This window comes from Suricata suricatta, chromosome 2 (assembly GCF_006229205.1).
Source record: "Suricata suricatta isolate VVHF042 chromosome 2, meerkat_22Aug2017_6uvM2_HiC, whole genome shotgun sequence".
In the NCBI taxonomy this organism is placed as follows: Eukaryota; Metazoa; Chordata; class Mammalia; order Carnivora; family Herpestidae; genus Suricata; species Suricata suricatta.
Window position 1 is genome coordinate 132,204,884 of NC_043701.1, and position 19,295 is coordinate 132,224,178.

General features: G+C 55.3%; 1 protein-coding gene across 2 annotated transcripts in view; it reads right to left on the reverse strand.

Annotated features, from left to right (window-relative positions):
- Nucleotides 1–19,295, reverse strand: part of LRRC20 (leucine rich repeat containing 20) — an 89,403-nt gene that overhangs the window by 19,447 nt on the left and 50,661 nt on the right. For both annotated transcript variants that reach the window (XM_029931820.1, XM_029931821.1), the window contains exon 4: nucleotides 11,511–11,678. In XM_029931820.1, the coding sequence (XP_029787680.1) occupies nucleotides 11,511–11,678 (168 nt within the window). The remainder of the gene's footprint in view (nucleotides 1–11,510; nucleotides 11,679–19,295) is intronic.

Sequence of the window (19,295 nt, forward strand, 5' to 3'; positions counted from 1 at the left end):
GGCTCTGACAGACGATCAAAGGCGGGTCATAACAATTCTCATAAATAAGTAACACAGTCTTACTGGCTGCTCTGGGGACAGCTAAAAGGTAAATCAAATTGCCTGGCCCTTGCCTGGCATTTATCTTCCTGGTCAGACTTCCGGTCTTTGCTCTGCTGTGCTACCCTTCCACCCTGCTGAAGTCTGTTCTCCCCCCACAACCCCTCTTGCATGGGCCACTGGAAGACCCCCCCCTCCAGAACTGCCACCCCCACCGCACCCACCACCCCAGGCTGTTCCAGGTCTCTTTTAGTTCTTTCAAATGCCTAAAGAATGACAATTCTGTGCTCAACTCTCCCTCCCTCCCTCTCTCCAGCCTGCAGTGTAAGCGCACTTATCACTGGAGTGGGAGACCAGAATTGCCTAATTGCTGTGTGTGTGGTAAGGGTCAGGCAGGAAAATGGCTCCTCTGAAAATTCTTTTCCCCACTTTGGAAATGAAGGTTGCTGATGCTAACTTTACAAACTCTTCTGCTCAGATTTAGGACCACTGTCAGAGAATTAAGGCCTCCCTTACTATTGGAAAAATAAGAAGAGCTCCTAAGATACCCACCAGGTAAGAATGAGCTCGGTAGTCCCCCTCCCCACACCGGGCAGGGAAACCACCTTCAAGAAAACAAAACAAGCTGAAGGTGCTGGTGGGAGAGAGTGGCCATGTCGCCAGTGATAGCAAGGCAGTGGGCAGACGTGAGCAGTGGTGTGCTGGCTAATGTTGAACAATCCACTTCCTGAGGTGGGAAAAATCCGATTTGTAGCACTTACTGATTTTCTGTAGTGTAAATACTCCCACCATGGCCAAGTTCAAGCTACTAAGGTGAGGCCACCGAACCTGACTGAGCACTGCCGGCACATCGCCGGAGAGCCGTCCTCCCCGGCGGGACCACAGAAAATTGCCAGAGTTCAGGCCATCTCCCCACTTCAGCTAGGATTCTCTGGCATAAACTTGTACTTTGGGAGTGGCCCACTGTTTGGTTATCCGTATGTCCTCAGTTGCCTTTGCCTTAGCTGCCTCTGGAAACGCCAGATACCCATGCTGTGTGCTACAGGGATGAGAGAGGGTCTAGTGGGCACTGGGGCAGTGGGACGCCATGCTCAAGGTCCAGGGGGACAGACAGTAGGGTCAGTGTGAAAGGAGAGCCCCAAGAGGCAGATGCAAGTCCACAGAGCACACCCCTGCGACCCTGCCAGCCAAGCTCCCCGGTCAGGGCCAGGCTGTGATACAGCTACAGACATGCACAGACGACAGACACGGGGAGGAGGAGGAAGGTTACGGCTTCTTCACGATGGAATTCAGGTGCTGATGGAAGGTTCTGGCTCAGTGGTTCTACCATGCCTGCACACTGGAACCATTGGGGGAGTTTGAAAAGAATCTTCAAGCCCCAAGCTCACCACGAGAGATTCTGATTTAACGGGCATGGAGTGTGGTCAGGACATGAGGGTTTTGTGTTTTTATTTTCTTAATTTTTTTAAATGTTTACTTATTTTTGAGAGACAGAGACATAGCGTGAGCAGGAGAAGGGCAGAGAGAGAAGGAGACACAGAATCTGAAGCAGGCTCCAGGCTCTGAGCTGCCAGCACAGAGCCCAATGTGGAGCTCGAACCCACGAACCGTGAGATCATGACCTGAGCCGAAGTCGGATGCTCAACTAACTGAGCCACCCAGGCGCCTCCGGACATGAGGGTTTTTAAAAGCTCCCCAGATGGTCTGAGTACAGCTGGCTCGGGCGCTGCCAGATGTACCCTGATGAGGCTTAATGAGAGAATCTGGTGAAGGTACTCGTGTAGCCTTCCATCCCAGGGAGCTGCCGGTCTGTCCTGCTGGGTGAGGCAGAGCTGTCAGGAGCGAGGCTGACAGCCTACACGATCTGGGGAGGCCTGCCTCATCACCTTACACCCTTCTCTCCACTCCAAGGGAGCTTCCTTCCAACCAAAGTTATGTGCTTTACCTGGAACTCTCTCTTGTGGCTTTCTATTTCCCCGCAGCTAAGTGCAAAAATCTCTCCCTATACACTGTCCTGAATAGCTGGAGTGTTGGAGCAAACCTGCTGGGGCTGGAACCCTGGCTCTCAGCCTCGGCAGAGCCTGACCATGGCCAAGTACTTAACTTCCCTATGCCTTGGTCTCCTCACCTGGGGAGAATAACAGTGCCTGCCTCATAAGGCTGTCATGAGGATTAAACAAGAACATACTCGAAAACCGCTTAGAGGGGACCGGATGTGAAGTTACTGGTCACTGAGTATCAGCTGGTGTAACTGACCATGCCACAGGCCCCGGGAGACCAGGGAACAGAGCTGTCCTTCCCATCTCTGTCTCTAGCACTGTGTCTACCACACAGCAAGCCATTCCATCAGAAAATGACCACTGGCAAATGAATGGACACTTCCACTCCCGAATTTGTGCGTATCCTCTCGCAAGCCTTGTTCCGTGAGCTCTGAGCTGTGGAGCATAGGAGCTCCTCTCCAGCACTCTGGACAGGGACAGAAGACTGGCTGGAGACTGGCCAGCTGCCTAATGGAGCGTGCAAGTGTTTTGTTTTAGATGAACATCAAACAACTCTGCTTGCTGTTCGCCTGTGTGCCACCAACAGAATGCCAAGAGCATCCTGGATAATTGGAGGTTTAAAATAATCAAGGCTTTACCACTCAGTGGCTGGCACAGAGAATGCCATTCTGTTTGGGCAGACACAAAGTGTGTGAGAGATCTTTTGCCGAGAGATCCACTTGCTCGTTCTCTTTGGGCAGACACATGAGCAGGGCTTGCAAACAGAAGCTCCCCCTGCCCCTGTCATCACATCTGGGGGCCACATCTAACTTGCACTAATTGTTGCTAAAGCCTGTTTACTTCCAGCCCGTCCCTCATCCTGGCTCCATGGGTGGCCAGCGTTCCCTGCCCTCTGTGATGATTACCTCTCCAAGCTGCTTGCCAGTTCGAGGGATGTCCGCACCTACTGCTTGCTGCCCATGGGCAAAGCCTGCTACTCTGTCACATGGGACAAGGGCATTCTGGGAGATAGCATTCTGCCATGGTGCTCAGACAGCTGCCACCTTGAGGGCAAGTCATTCTCCCCCAGGGACTCCTGACAGTGCTTGGAGGGGAGGGGACAGGGTCAGGCTCAGGCTGCTCTCAGCCAGCTGTGCTCAAGGAAGTCCGCACCCAGTGCCCAGGGAAGGGATCTGCTACATTTTCCCTCAGACAGGTGTGGAGCCCTAGACCCAGGCTCAGGAGAAAAGGGTCCTCCCAGACCTGCCAGCCTAGTCAAATCCCTGCCAGGCTTAAAGCCTGCACACAGTGATCATTCCCTCTTCTCAGCTACCACGTCCTGTCTCTAATCTCGTCCTCCCTGGAAGCCACAGTAGGACCAGGGATGGCAGAGCAGCTGGCTTCAGGGTGTGTGGATCTGGTAGGGGAAAGGAGGTAGGCTCCCCAGGACATGGGTGAGTGCCACAATTCTGCCGGGGGCTGGCCACTCAGGGTCCTCTGGAAGGACAGCTTTGGCAAGCCTTTCTTAGCCAGCTGAGCCCTGCCCTGGATGCTGTGGCCCACCAATTAGCCTCTTCCCAACCCTTTAGCAATGTCCCCTGCCTCCTCTGTCCTGGTCCCTGGGTAAGTGCAAGAGGCCCAGGAGGCTGGAGGGCAGGGGGTGAGGGAGGAGGCTGAGCACCAGCACGTGGCCAGGACTCCAGGTTGGCTGAAGGGCAGGACAAGCAGCTGGTGGGAAGTGACGACAGCGGATCCTGACACCAGCTCCAAAGGGTGGAACTGTCCTTCCCACGCTGGAGCAGGGATGAAACAGAGGTGTGCAGAGGGGAGGGGATGTGTTCATGCAAAAGATATAAATGGAGCCTTGGACCTGTGCCTTTTCTGCTATGAAACTCTGAGAACCCGAAGGAGAGGGGAGAAGATGGGACCACGGTCAGGGGGTGAGTGGAGTCCAATTCAGAGGCTCTCTACCTCAGAGGGGGCCCCTGACCACCAGGAGAGGAGCAGAAGGAGGTGCAAGAGGAGTCTGCCCTGACTTCTGCTTTTGTTATCACCACGGGGTGATCTCGCCCTTCTGTGCAGAGCGAAGGCAGGCAGGCAGGCAGGCAAGCCTGGGGAAACTCTAAGAAGCCTTCTGTGCTTATGGTTCAAGCAGAGTCTTGGGCCCCGGGGAAGTTGGGAGGGCAGCCGGCACTGGCAGACGAAGGCACCTGCCCTGGAAAGCTGCAACCCAAGCCCCCATTTACGCCACTGCCTCGTCTGCCAGGAGGTGGGGCCCTGTGTCCAGAAGCATTTGTTTTGGCCGAGATTCTTCACGTGCTGCTTCCTCATCACATTGAGCGTTGCTTGGTCTGCAGGGTGGGCAGCAAGCCTGACCTCTCAAATCCCTTGAGGCCTTGGCATGGTCTCTCCCTGGCCTGGCAAATTCTGATCAGCCGGGACCATGGCCTTGGCTAAACCTCACATGGTAAGAGGTGGAAAATGGAGGACCTCACAAGATACAACTTGCTGATTTCGCAAGTGACTTTTACAGCTCTGGGCACAGGCTGCCCACAGAGCAGCTTGCTGGCACTCGGGGCACACCACTTACTAATCCCTCTTCAGATGAGACCAGCCCCCACCCCCAGGAGAGCCTGGCAGCTGTGTAGGGAAGGGGACCAGGAGGCCAGCTTCTCAGCTTTGACCTGTCTCAGGGGCTGACACCCTTCACAGCTGCAGGAATTACGTTTGCTAATCAGCCTCTTGCCGACCACCAGCTAATGAGACCCTGCGGCGTGCCCTCTCCGAGGGAGAGCATCTCTGCAGCTCCAGCACTCTTTCCAGGGCTGAGCGAGGCCGGTGCGGGAGAGCCATCCCTCTGCACCCAGCCATGCCTCATGTGGCACCTGTGGGCCGGGATGACCAAACACTCTGCCTCCACCACGTCCCAGTGCAGGCGGCTTGCCTTCCGTGAGCCTCTCTTCTCAGCTGTTGAGTGGGGATAACACCTCCCGTCTAGAAGAGAGGCTTGGGCAAATTAAACAAGGTGATTACCGAGGAGCCATGCTAGGCATGCTAGTTGTGAGGTTATGAGAAGTTTGTGCACTTTTGTCTCTTTAGATCATATAGAGTATTATTTCCACTTCTGCTCCTCCAGGGTTTTCTCTGCTTAAAAAACATTTTTTGGGGGCACCCAGGTGGCCCAGTCAGTTGAATGTCCAACTCTTGGTTTTGGTTCAGGTCAAGTGTCAGGCTCTGGGCTGACAGCACGGAGACTGCTTGGGATTCTCTGTCTCCCTCTCTCTGCCCCTCCCCTGCTCGCTCTCTCTCTCTCTCTCCCAAAATAAATAAACTTAAAAAAATTTTTTTCTGGATTCCAGGGGAAGAACTAGTAAGACGTCCCTCTCCTCCCACTAGAGGGACGGGGGCGGTGCTGTAGAGAAGGACCAGTCCCACTCAGTCCCCCTCCTCCGGGAAGTCCTCCTCTGCCCACCCTCATGCGCACCCCTCCTGCAGCACATGGAAGTCAGCACTACCACCCTACACCCGCCACAGGTGAGCTCCGAGCGCAAGCAGAGCCTGTAGAAGCCCTCACGACAGGCAGCTTGCTAGAGCCCCCCCGAGGGAAACAAAGCTGCGTCCCCTCTGCCCCCGTGACGCTGCTCGATTTCTTCTGTGGGACAGGGCGAGGCTGGAACAGCCAGGTGAACACTGAGGGAGGGCGATCCTGAGGTCTTGGTGGGCATCTGTGCCCCCAGCCTAGGAGGACAGCAGAGGCTGTGTTCGGGAGGACCTCTTCTCTTGATGACGGCCAGAAAGAAGCTGTGGCTCCCTGGGAGGGCTGCCCGCCCCTGCCTGCCAGAGAAGGGGGCGGCCCAGGCCCCCTGTGACGCACTGGGCCACGGCAGGGATGCCAGTGATCCTTCGGGCCAGCTGTGCTCCCTCCAAGTCCCCACGGTGCCCCCACTCCCATCCTCGTCCTGCAGGACCAGCATCCCGTACCTGTGGAAACCTTACATCTGAGGGTTGGCGTATGGCCCGGATAAACTACACCAAAGACTAAAGCCAGGAGGTGGGGAGGAGGGCACAAATTCTCAGTGAACACACTGCTGTCCCCGCCTAGGTCTCCTGTTAAAAACGGAGACCCTGGGCCCATCCACAGAAATTCTGATTCAGCAGGTCTGACAGAGGACCTGGGAGCCTTCCTTTTTAGCCAGCACTCCAGGGGGCTTCGAATGTGGGGTCTGTGGCATTCACCCTGTGGGATTCTGCGAGGCTTAAAGAGCAATTGTGCTTGGAGTGGGCGCAGGGGGGCCCGACAGCACAGACAGCGGCCCTGAGATGGCACCTGGTGCTTTAGGGAACGGCCCGGACCAGCTTGCATTGTGCACAGAAACCACTCGGGGATCTCGCTCAGGTGCAGATTCTGACTCCAGAGGACGGGCCTGGGGTCTGTGCTTCTAACAAGCTCCCAGGTGGTGCCAACGCTGTGGGTCGGTGGACGACACTTTGAGAAGCCAGAGCCTGGGCAGTGGGGGCTGCATCCGTATCGCCTGTGGGGTGGGGGCTGGTGAACACAGATTGCCTCCTCTCCCTCCCCCCACTTCTGATTGAGGAGGTCTGGGGCCAGAGAATGTGCATTTCTAACAAGTTCTCGGGGCTTCGAAAAGACCCCACTCAGAAATACTGGCCTCGATGGTAAGAAGTGAAGCAGCATGAGGGCAGGATGACCTGGGCGTATGGGCAGGATGAACTGGGCGTATGGCCCGGATAAACTACACCAAAGACTAAAGCCAGGAGGTGGGGAGGAAGGCACAGATTCTCAGGGAACACACTGCTGTCCCCGCCTAGGTCTCCTGTTAAAAACGGAGACCCTGGAGACCTTTGGGCTGTGGCCCAAAGCGAACCTGTGTGATGCAGACACCCGTGTTTTCCTTCAAAGTGCTCTTGCTCGATTATATTCTTTGCAAGAGCTTGTTTTCCTCTGATCTCTGGCTCTCTCTCTGGAACGCTGGGAAAAACCCCCCAGTGAACTGCAGCTTATGGAAAATTGATTCTAGCTTAACTGAAAAAGTCCCCTGCTTCGCAAATTGAAGTCTCCTAAGAACTTGATCTTCCCCCGCACCCCCGCATGTTCCGGGCGTATGACGAACCGCTAGGCAGGATCGAGCTTTACTGCGGACTTAATGTGGCTCCCGCATCCACCTTCAAGTCACGGGGGACAGCTGCCAGAGAGCCGGCTGCCGGGTTTTTGCAGGAGGAGTGATCCTTCACTCTGCAACCCTCCCCGGGCTCTCCAGGGAGCCCCACCTCACAAGGACACAGGGCCAGCCACCCTCTGCCCGGATCCTCCCCCTGACATGGTAGGTGTCCTGACTGTGACTTCTCTTTGATGTGGGAGTTTACCACCTGCCTCCACTCACACCTCCCTCACCCCCCCGGAAGCAGCCTGAGGGCAGGGCCTGCGCCTCGTTCATCGTGGTAGCTCTTCTGTCTTCTCCAGAGCCTGCTTTCCCACAGGTGGTCTTGTCTAAAGAAACCTAGAAGCACACACACACCACTTCCTGGTTGGGAAAGTATCAGAACCATCCCATAGCCCAGAAACCTATAACTCGCTGCTGCCCGCATAAATACTCTAAGCTACAAATCCTCTTCTTCCTCTCGGGAGCCTAGAGAAAACACCTGTGTCCTGGTAGGCTTATCTCCAGGACGCAGGAAGCCGCCCATCTGCTGCTGTGTGTGCCCCGGGGCCAGCTGGGGAAGGTGGAGGCCCCTTGATCTACACTACTCCACCTTCACCTGAACCTGGCCCACACTGGCGGCCTTGGGGGTGGGTAGGGGGGCCACAGGCAGAGAAAATGATAAGACAAAAGGAGGGACTTGCAGACTCAGAGTGCAGGCCAGTAGGGTGTTTACCTGGGGATAAACAGGTGGCACTGAACCTGTCATCTACTGACCCCTCAGCCAAGCCTCCCTGCCCGTCCTCACTCCAGCCCCACCAGTCGCCAGGAGGATGCAGACGGTGGTGACCATGAAGGACAGAGACATGGATGGAGAAGAGCAGAGTGGGGACTGTACTATGTGGCTGGCAGTGTGAGCTGCGGGGGACATGCGGCGAGGCTGGCTGAGGACAGGGCCCAGATCTCTGCAGGACAACTCAAGGGACTGGCTTCCGGCATTTCTTCATCATGACCCACAGTGAGAAATAATACACTTTTACATCACAACCCAGTACATGTATCTGTATGTCTACGTAACACTGAAATAAAAGTCCCAAAGCAGTATTACCACGCTATGGGTGATGTGCTCCATCACACTCTGGCCTCAGCCTCCGGATCTGATCTGACTTCATGGCTCAGTAATGGATCACAGCCTGCAACTCGACACAATCTGCCTTGCTGTGTCTCAGGAATTCCGAGGCCTTCAGGGCTTGGGAATTCCTGCCTGGCTCAGTGCTCCCCACCGCCCCAGCACCTGCTGAAGGGCAGACACCATGCTCCATGCTGGGTGGGGGTGGGGAGTTCGGCAGCTCCAAGATGAGGGTATGGAGACATCATGCACCCAGATCAGAGGACTCTCAGTACGGGGGCCAACAACAGGGCCACCAGTGCGACCCAGATACATGACCTGAGAGCATCCAGTTACTGCTGAGCACCAAGGACCAGCACCATGACCTGCTGACAGTTGGCATCAGAAAGCAGACATGAGTGTCCCTGTTCCTCCTAGCCCATCCCTTCTCCCCTCCATGAACTGGAGCCCTCCCTCCTCTCCCCCCAGTTCTGGCCCAGAGTGGAGGAAGATCGGGCAGCAGCCGTATTCAGAAAGCAGAAGATGATGGGAGTCAACCTCGACCCCTCCCAGGATGCTGCAAGCCTGCAGGTGTTCGGGGGCCAGGCTGGAGGTCTCCTAAGGAGCAGCCCCTTCAGACTGAGTCTCCTTCCGATGCACCAGGGGCCTTGCTTCAGAGCTGCCTGTTCTCTGCGTGCTGAACTAAAGTTTAAAGGCAACTCATGCATCTCAAATTTATTTCTCAGAAAAGAAAAAAAAAGGTTTCCAATACCTTCTGTGGGCTCTGAAGGGGAAAAATAAGTCACTCTGAAGGCATCCTAAGCTCCTACAATTATCCCAATGAGACCTTGCAGACGAGCTGCAGCTGGCAAAAAGTGCAAAGCTATTTCTATAATGAAGGACTGCGTAGCCCTCACCTTCCTTGCTGAGTAAAGCCCTCCTCCATCCAGCCGAGTGATGAAGACTGTAGCCTGACCTTCCCACTGTTTTGGGGAGTTAGAAGCAATCCAAGGAACTAGGGTGGCTTGGGGAGAGGTAGAGAAAGCAAGCGAGGAGACCCCAGCATGGGGCAGCAGCTCCGCCCCATCCAGGGGTCACGTGGGAGAAGCCCCGAGGCCTCCCGCGCAGAGCAGGTCCTGGGCTCAGTCGAGCCCCTCAGGGAGCCTCTGAACTTGGGGGAAAGCAAGAGTCTCTGCTGGACAGGGACAGTCCCCAGCATGTCCCTACCCCCGTGGCTGACCCCGGCTGGGCCCCAGGAGGCTCTGCATAGGTTGGCCTGGCTGGGAAATAGCCCAGGGGTGGCTGCTTCTTTCACCTGGCCATGAAGGTGATGGGAAATCTCTTTGACCTAAGTTTCTACATCATCAAATAGGTCTTGGGCCTGTGCACGAGCATTCTTGGTAAACTGTAAGGAGCTCCGACATGTAGTTATTACTGTCAGTTCACAGACAGGAAGAGATACCTACACAGGAGAAGGAGTCAAAACAGCCGAGCTTTGTTTCGGGAACGGTTGCTGCTGACGGATCTGGGTGGGAAGGAGTGGGGGATCTGGACCACCCTGCGCTGCCAGCTTCGTGCTGCAGCCAGCACAGAGGCCCCCACACCCTGCTCCCCAGCTCGGGGCAAAGCTACCTTCTGGAGAAGGGGTGGAGGGAGAACCTCCGTCTACAAGCAGAGAAGAAGCTGAGGCTCAGAGAGGTGATGGGAGTCTTCCGCGGCTGCGGTCAGGAAGCAGGGAGGCCAGGGGCCAGCGCCCGTCCTGGCCTGCCTGCCTGCAGCTTTGAGCCCAGTCCCCGTCTCTGCATTAGCTTGGTGACCGACCCATTCAGATAAGTAGCAGAAGGAAGCAGAGGCATCAGGAATGGTGGGGGAGGAAAGGCCCAGCGTGGAGGGCCTGCCGAGAATGAGGGGTTCAGGGTGAGACCCCAGAGAGTCACAACAGTGCAGGAAGGAGAACCTCGTGGTGAGAGGCACTGCAGGGCATGTTCTTTCCATCCGAAGACAGCACAGGGCTCAAGGGACTGGGGAGCCAACTCAGGGCCAAAGGCACTCAGGGATCCTGGTCTCAGGAGGCAAAAGTCCAAATCAGAGCCCATCCCCAAGGCCTTCCTTGGGGTTAAGGAAGCCTGTCCTAGGCACGGAGCGGAGTTTTAAGTGTCTTGTATACTCAACCCGGCACTTCTGCAGTCTCACTGTGCGATGTGATGCACTCTCCCGGCTTCTCTGAGCCTTAGTTTACTCTTCCGTAAAAGAACGGATCCCAAACCTCAGAGGTTACCTGGTCCTGCCCCCCCTACCCTGGCCAGGGTCCTCAGCAGGATGCCCGACAGACAGGATCCTCAGCACAGGCAGAAGGCCGCTGCTCTCCAGCCAGCTCCAAGCCACAAGAGAGCTCTTGCTTTTAGTCAAATGGCATAATGGCTGAGAGAGCAGTTACAAAAATAAAAGCAGAAGCAGCAGGGGTTATTATTGACACGACTGACATCAGATGCGACGTGAGAGGGCATGAAACAGGGCTGAAGATGGGCTTCTGAGAGCCAAGGCAGCCAGAGGACGGAACCAGGGAGGAGGGCACAGAGGGGCCCTGCTGAGCGCTGGAGAGGATGCCCAGGGGGCACTGCCCACAAAAAGGAAAGGACCACCAGCTGGTCCTGCCGTTTGCGGAAGGCACTCAGGACCCAGCACAGAGACCCTTGGGCTTCCTGGGGGGAGCGTATGTGTGCAACGGAAGGCACAGAGCCACTGCTCTGAACATGTTGGCGTGGCAGCCCTTGCTCACTAACAGTGAAGAGCTCACTGTGGAGTCCAGGGAGGAGGCTGCAGAACTTAGGTGGAAGGAGATGTATTTAAGGTCCAAGCTGGAGGACCTGGAGGCTGCCCAGGTCGGCAGGCAGAGATTCGAGAGAGAGCTCATAGGCCCGGGGGGCCCGCTGGTTCAGGGCAGTCTGGGAAGAAGCCCAGGCCTTCTACCTGCCAGCTGAAAGCGGGGGTGCAACCCAGCCCCCGCACATGGCAGGGCCTCAAAATGCTTCCCTTCCCGGGCTCAGTGCCCTGTGCTTAGAGGTCTCAGACCAGAAGGCTCACCCTGGCCCTCCAGTCTGTGCAAGTCTGACCCTGGAGCCCCATGTCCACGCCCTGTGACCCTGTGAGCCTGAGAAAAGGGAGGGCAGAAGGAGGAACTTCAGACAGCAGTAGGCGCGGGGCCCACATGGCCAGGTCGCTCACCCACGATGTCATTGTCTTCCAGGTTGATGGTCTCCAGAGCCGGCAGGGTGGTGAGCTGCTCGGGGAAGTCACGGAACTGGTTCCGGGAGAGGTCGATGGCCTTGAGGTGCTGCAGGGTGCTGACCTCATTGGGGAGCCGGTGCAGGAGGTTTCCTTCCAGGCGGAGCTCTGCCACGTGTGAGAGGAACAGAAAGACAGGTGAAAGGGGGCTGATGACAGGACAGTGGCCCTGAGGCCAGAAAGGCAGCGAGGCAAGCCCAGCCATGGAGGCAGCCCCCCCAGGGGCTCGCCCCATGTGTGCACAGGAAGAGGGTCCACCCCACCATGCCAGCGGGGTCCCCCGCTCTGGGCTCTGGAACAGAAGGCTCTGCAGACGAAAGTGTGGCTTAGACAAAGGTCAGGACTGGCCTCCCTCAGACAAGGCCTCGACTCTCGACTCTCGGTTCAACAAGACAGGTCAGGGCGGGCAGTCCCTGGACTCCCCACGCCCACAGCCCAGCTGAGGGATGCGGCTTTCTATCACCCTCCCTGCTCAAGGAGCCCCAGGGGCAGCCAAGGTATGTCTATGTCACATGGCCCCACTCCCTTTCTTAGCCCCAGCCGGCCAGATGAGCACCAGTTCCCACCCTCCTGCTCGGAAAGCTGGCCAGCAACCCATGCCAGGACCCATGGAGAAGGTGAGCCGGGCCTCTGGGAGTCCCTCCCTTGGGGATCTGGTTAAGGCAGTGCTGGGCCTGATAGAAGCCAAAGCTGAAATGTGTTCTACAGAGAGAAGCCGTGGGAGGTCCTGGGAGGCCCTGGGCAAGGCCAGGGATGAGGGGCAGAAGCTACAAGTCAGTGGAGAGGTAGTGCAATGCAGGGCTTAAGAGTAGGGGGCCGGGGGTGCCCATTGCCTGGTTCAAACCTTGCCTGAGAGTTGTTCACGCTGGTATTTAACCACGGTAGGTCTGAGTTTGCTCACCTGCAGAAAGGACTAATAATAAGACGTGCCTCTCAGGGTTGTTGGAGGGTTAAATCCAGTAGCGTGGGGAAGGTACTTGGCATGGCATGGGCCGCCATTACTATCACAGCACAGGGCTGTGTGAAGACCAGGTGTATGCAAAGTGCTCAGCACATGGCTGGCACACATAGGTGCTCAATTAACACTACGGAAGATCCTAAGGAAACAGAGGAAGCCAGCTGGGGGCTGGAGGATGGGGGACGCAGAGAAGATCTGCCATGAGCCCAAGATAAAGAGGCTGGGCCAGCAGAGGCCTTGGTTTCCAGGGGTTTCCCAGCCCCTGTCCCCACATGACCTTGCAGTGAACCCCTCATTCGCTACATGACTCAGGTGAACTCTGTCACCTTGTCTCACCTACAGGAAACTGAGGCCCAGAAATGCCGAGTGACCTGAAGAATGACCTCAGCTCTTCTCCCCCAGGCCAGCTTCCAAGGTCTGTGACCAGTGCAATCACATGGGGTGTGACTCAGGAGAGTCCCACACCTGAGATCGAATGTTCTGTGCTGCCATCTTGAAAGTCCTAATAAATATACCCTGGAATCTTACAAAGAGCCAGTCATGGAGCATCGAGTGATGCCTGGTCCTGTCTCTCAGCAGCCTGTTCTCCTGCCCCCGATGCCCCAAGGCAGGCTGGCCTTCCCCTCTTCACCCCTGCCCTGCAGTTGTGTGAGCTCTCCATCCCCGGGCTGGGCATGAGGAGCATCAGCTGGGCACGTGTGCCCACAGCATGCTGGCTGGAGCACAGTGCCAGCTGTCCCCACACTTCCTGCCCCATGCTAGCATCACCAAAGGATGTCTGGTGGGTGGCAGCTGGAAGATGAGTCTAGGCAGGAGGGAGCAGGGACACCCCAGACTGATGAGAGGATGCACTTGCTGCCTTCCTCCTTTCAACCTTCTTGAGTCTTGACTTTGTCCTTCTGGCCCACCAAGCCACCCTCTAGAAACGAGTCACAAAATATGAATTGTGTAACCTCTTACTACGTACAAGTCTAATGCTCTAATATGTGCATCTAAAACTGGCCTTATACAGTATAAAGATGAATGGTAAGGGGTGCCTGGGTGGCTCAGTCAGTTAAGCAGCCAACTTCAGCTCAGGTCATGATCTCACGTCTGGAGGGTTTGAGCCCCGCATCGGGCTCTGTGTTGACAGCTCAGAGCCTGGAACCTGCTTTGGATTCTGTGTCTCTGTCTCTCTCTGGCCTTCACCTGCTTCACACTTTCCGTCTCTCTCAAAAATAAAGAAATATAAAAAATAAGATGAATGGTAAAACCTACGCTAATAATTTAGTTTTCGTTTCTCCTTAATTAGAAGGACATTAAATAGCAAATGAAAAGTACCATGACACCCTGGGAGAGACCTTGAAAAAAGAAAAAGCTTGTGTTCCTTTAATGGCACTTTAATGTTCTCCTGCTTTCTGAATGTGGTTCCTGCATTTTCAGTTTGCACTGTGCCCACCAGGCTGGCCCTGCTCCTCCCTCTGTGGTCCACGCTCCTCCTGCTGCCCCTCCAGGAAAAAGCCCTGAGCTGTGGGAGATGAGCTGCCCAACAGCCCCTCCCCAGGTTTGGCAGGGAGGTCTGAACCCTGGCTGATGCGCGCTCTGTACCCACGCACCTGGCCACAGCCCCCCACAGGCCCCTGCTCCGCCACGCTGGGGCTCAGGCGGACAGGGACTGTATCTGACTCCTCTTGTTCCCTACCTCCAGCCCTCTGAGGGGCACCCTGTGGCCACTCAGAAAATATCTGATGAAGAATGACTCTTCCCACCCCTCCCCCAGGGAGCAAGCAGGTACTGTGGGGGGCCTGGCTGGTCTGCCTCTCACTTTCCCACCTTTGGAGAACCACCACTTGCCCCCCACAAACTCAGGACCCCCCTAGCAGCCAGGCTGTTCTATAGCCACACCGTAAACCAGAAAATGCCTCTATCTAGGTGACAATTATCAGGTCACTGTGTGGGATGGGATGCTGGAGGCCTCCAGTCCAGTGTTTCCCAGGTTTGCCTCTGCCAGCCACTTCGAGCAGGCTGCTGCCTCAGGGTCTTTGTTTTATAGGCCTCTGTTTCTAGAATGCTCTTGACCAGTATATTTGCAGTGCTTGTGCACCACTTCACGTGTGTCCTTGCTCAAATGTCACCCTGTCTGAAGTAGGGTCCTCTCCCCTGCAGGGCTTACCCCACAGCATCCACTGTCACCTAACACGCTGACCTGTTTGTACACTGGCCACCTCTCCGGGAGAATGGGAGCTGCACAAGCGTGGGGCTTTGCTCTGCAGCAAAGTGCCCACAGCATGATGCCGGGTGTGTGCAGAGTGCTCAGTATCTGACCAGTGCACAAACGAATACATAAAGGAAGCGGAGTATCACTCTCGCGATTCTGCCAAATTTTTACATTGTTTTTTCTCAAGCTGAGTTGTTCCTTGTTATTAGATAAACATGGAGAAAGCTTACTACTTTCCGTAAGAACAGTGTTACTCAATTCTCGCTGGACACTGTTGCCAGATGTGGGATCTGGGTCCTGGGCACACTCACACCAGCGGAGGTGGGGGTGCGTGGAGCACACGCCAGGCAGGGGGTGTCTGCTGCATGGAGTATCTCAGAAGCTACCTGCCTGCAACAGACATTTGGTCTCAGACAAGAATTGGCCCAATTTTCTGGGCCGTTCTGCTTGGTGCGTTTCCCTAAGCCCTCGTTTTCTTAGAATGCGCCTGCTGCACCGTGGTTGGTCTGGCTGCTGGCGCTCTCCCAAATCCCCAGCTCACAGTCCATGTGCCTGAGGGGCCACTCGGAGAGCCAGTCTGGGGGCAGCTGCTGGGGATGAAGAAGGCAGTTTTGAGGGCATTGCTCCACTGCTGAGCTCGTTGGCAGGTGCCAGTTGGTGTTACACATGGGGAGGTGGCCAACGTCCTCAACTGTGCCCAGGTTTGTTTTCATTCCCATGGTCGGGAATGCCAACTCTGGGGAGGTTTCCTCACCTCTGGGCACTGGGCCCTGCCTTCCTGGAACCCACTGCACTCCTCCAACAGCCCTAACCGGCTGGGCTACACAGAGGAGGTGGGGGCACGGCCCCCCCAGGGCTTGTGGTGAGTGGTCATATGGCATGGGGGTGACAAAGCCAGGCTCTGGGGCCTGGTATATGGGTTCAGAGTTGGACTCTGTGACTTCTGGAAAAAGTGACCTTGGGCAAGGTGGTTTTTTTTTTTTTTTTATCTCTGCCTCAGTTTCTTCATCTGTAAGATGAGGCCAGTACCAGACTCTTCTATAGGACTGCTGTGAATTTAGTGAATGAATGCATGAAAAAGACTTTGAATGGCTCTGGACACACAGTAAGCACTACATAAGTATGTGAGACAGACATAGGCAGACAGCTAGGCAAACCATGCCGGCACCTGGTGAATACAGGAATCCAATTAGTAATGAGTTACTGCTAGGCTTGTATTGCTAACCGCCCAAACCTGGACTTGGAAGAGAAGAGAACGCCCTTTATCTCCAGCTATAGTGAGCACAAGACCATCCTCCCCCGCTTCAGATATCCTCTCAGGGTCCCAAGGCCTTTGGGGAGCAGGTGTCTGGAGCACTGAGCACTGGGGAGCTGAGGAGTAGGGCCCCAGCATCACGTGAGTTTGCAGGGAACCCACCACCTGCTGTCCCTGTCCCTTTACACCCCAGGGCCAGACCCCCTGGTGGGGGGCAGGGGCAACCAGAGTAACTGCTGCAGGGGGCAGGGAAGAGGAGCTTGCCTTTCTTGGTTTTGTAATCTTCAGTCTTTGACGTGTTCAGAATAGCTATTTTAAAAAAGCCTTCTGGAGCACCTGGGTGGCTCAGTTCGTCAAGCGTCTGACTTCAGCTCAGGTCATGATCTCGCGGTTTGTTGAGTCTGAGCTTCACGTCAGGCTCTGTGCTAACAGCTCAGAGCCTGGAGCCTGGAGCCTGCTTTGGATTCTGTGCCTCCCTGTCTCTCTGCCCCTCCCCTGCTCACACTCTCTCTCTATTGCTCTCAAAAATAAACATTAAAAAAATTTTTGTTAAGAAGTTCATAATCCTACAAAATTAAAGCAAGCAAGCAAGTCGTTTATCAAACCATGGTAGGCATGAGTCTAATGACAGCCCCAAAGTGGCTCGGTGCTGTGTGAGGCACCCACCGCTAGAGACAGCTTCCCAGAGGCTTTCAGGAGCTTGCCTCCACCTGAAACCTGCAAAGCCAGGGACTGTGGGGCCACAGAAGCTGAGGAGAGGGTGCTCCCTGGGGGTCTCAGAGGCCTCACCCAGCATCCCATCCCCACAGCCAGCTCCCACTTCAGGGACCCAAGGGAGCATCCTGGACTAGCAGAAACCTCACTTGCCAGCCGGCCGTCTCTACTGCTCAGCGCCCTGCCATCAGTCAGCTCAGGGATGGTAGAGACAGGCCATCTAGTCTGGGAAGGTGAGCTGCAAGAAGGCTCTGTCCAGTGCCCGACGATAAGAGCTGAGGGGCATGGCCAGTCTAGGAAGCCCTCAGCATGGTTCACCCCTGTTCAAGGTAGCAGTGTGACATCATCGCTGAGGCTAGTTTAGGGGCCATGACACTCTTGAATGGAGGTACCGAGAATGACCAGAAGGGCTTTCCTTCCTGTGCCTCAGAGAGCTTTGCTTCACAGGCTGGTGGGCACCTGCTGCTTCCATCCAGGCTGGAGGAGAGCATGCTGAGGATGGCAAGCAGGTATGTGTGTGGCCCGGCTCCAGTGTCTCGTCGATACAGCCCAGGACGCAGAGGCAATGCTACTCTGCTGTGGGTGACCAGGTACTGCTGGCCCTGAGAGAGAGGGAAGGGGCCAGAGAACAGTGAACGGGAAGCAGGCAGAGCTGGCTGAGGTGCGAGAACCCCAGGCAGGCGGGCAGGCGGTGTTGGCGTGTCCCAACAAAGAGGACACAGAAGGTATTCAAACATGTTGGGAGTTGAACGAAGGAAAAGAACTTAAGCTGAGTTACAAAACCAGGACCCAAGACCAGGCCCGAGGCCCCTTGAGGGCCGGGACCAGTGAGGTGCATCTTCATATGCTGTGTGCCCAGCACAAGGCCTGACACAGAGAAGGCGCTTGGGAAAGACTTGACAAGAAACAAAGGAACTGTTGTCAGCTGATTAGGCCAGAAACTCCTCAGATTCTCCCCGCTGCTCCCAGCCCAGCACAGGGCTGATCTCACAGTACAGTGTGTGTGAATGTGAGCAGTTGGGTGTGAGTGCTGCCCTCTTCCAGAATGAGGTCCCACCAAATGGAGGCCATATGGAAAGTCAGGAGGGTCCAAAGAGCTTAGGAAGAAGAGCCCACTGTTCAGAGTGGTTCTTGAGCAAACCTACCTGGAGGCAGGAACACCTAGTTGGGTTTGTGCTTCTTAATTAACCATGCTGGATGATGGAGTAGTCTTGGCCTCCTGATACTTGGGGCATCAAACTGTAGGGACTTGACATTTTCTAAAGCTTGGAAGAGTGAGCCTTTCATGGGTCTGTCACAGTCTAAGCCTCTCCAATCTGAGCCATCATTCTCTCCATTCAACTCTGCATATGAAGTCTTTTGCCCAGCATTTTGGAGGCGGCCCATGGTGTTGGGAGCTAGAACAAGTATTAGATTTTAGCTGCCCCACTTACTAGCTGTGTGATGCTGGGCAAATCACCAAGCCTTTCTGAGTCCTTTCATCTCTGAAAAAATGAGACGATAAAATCTCCGCATTGCTAGGAACACTGAAGGAGAGAATATGTGTATAGCACTTGGCAGTGGTAGGTGTTCAATAAACACTCTGTCCTTTCCTAAGGGGCAGGAAAGAGGAAGGATATAAGTCATTTTATAGAAGCGTGGTGGCCTGCCCAGGGTGCCCGGGAGCTGGAGCGAGCAGGGCTGTGATCAGGGGCAGGTCTTTGCATCCACGGACCATGAAGTACTGAACCTGTCCCACTCCTGGAGGAGTGGCTGCAATGGCGGTGCAAAAGCCTCGGGGAGGGGGGGGTTCATGCTAAGAGCGCAAGAAAGGGAGATATGCAGAGCTCCTGAATCACAGCTGGAGCAAGATAAAGAGACGCACAGCAAAGCGACGGAATAGCAGGAAAGAGACACGGCGGATGCACTGAGCATTTATGAAAATGACATCAGTCGGATACAAAGCTCTCAGCTCCCTGGCGGTGAAGCAGCCCCGGGCTGACGCTGGCACGTCTCCCCAGCAGAGGGGCTCACGCTGCTCTTCCGTCCTGAACCTTCCCCTGCAAGTGTCTTCAGCCTTCTTCAGACTGTGCTTCCCCCAGCCCCACCCAGCCTTGCCCCAGCCTTAGTGTCTGGATGCCCCCAACCCTGTCATTCTCTGAGGAAAGAGGACAGTTGTCACATCTCCTTGTTCCCTTCTCCGTGAATCTCAAGGAACACAGGGGACATCTGTGCACAGACCCTGTCCGCGCTACTGTGGAGCTACCCACTCAAGGAATGTCACGGTCCAGTCCTCAACTGCTACTGAAGGTGTAGCCTGGCCCTGGGCGGTGCTGACAGCTGTCACAGAAACCGGATGCTATCCCAACTGTAGCTCCAATGTTTTGTTGTTCTAGCCACTGAGATTTGGGATTATTTGTTCCCGATGTGAGACGGGGCTACCCAGACTGGTACGGTTGGTTTACCTTTAAGTGCATTTTCTGCTTAAAGAAGCAGTGCAAGCTCATTGTAGAAATACAGACATAACAAAAATACGGAACATAGAAAAATAGAAATCATATGTATTTCCATCCCTAGAGAGTACCAGAGTTGTTTGGTATTCAATATTTCATATTTTTTCTG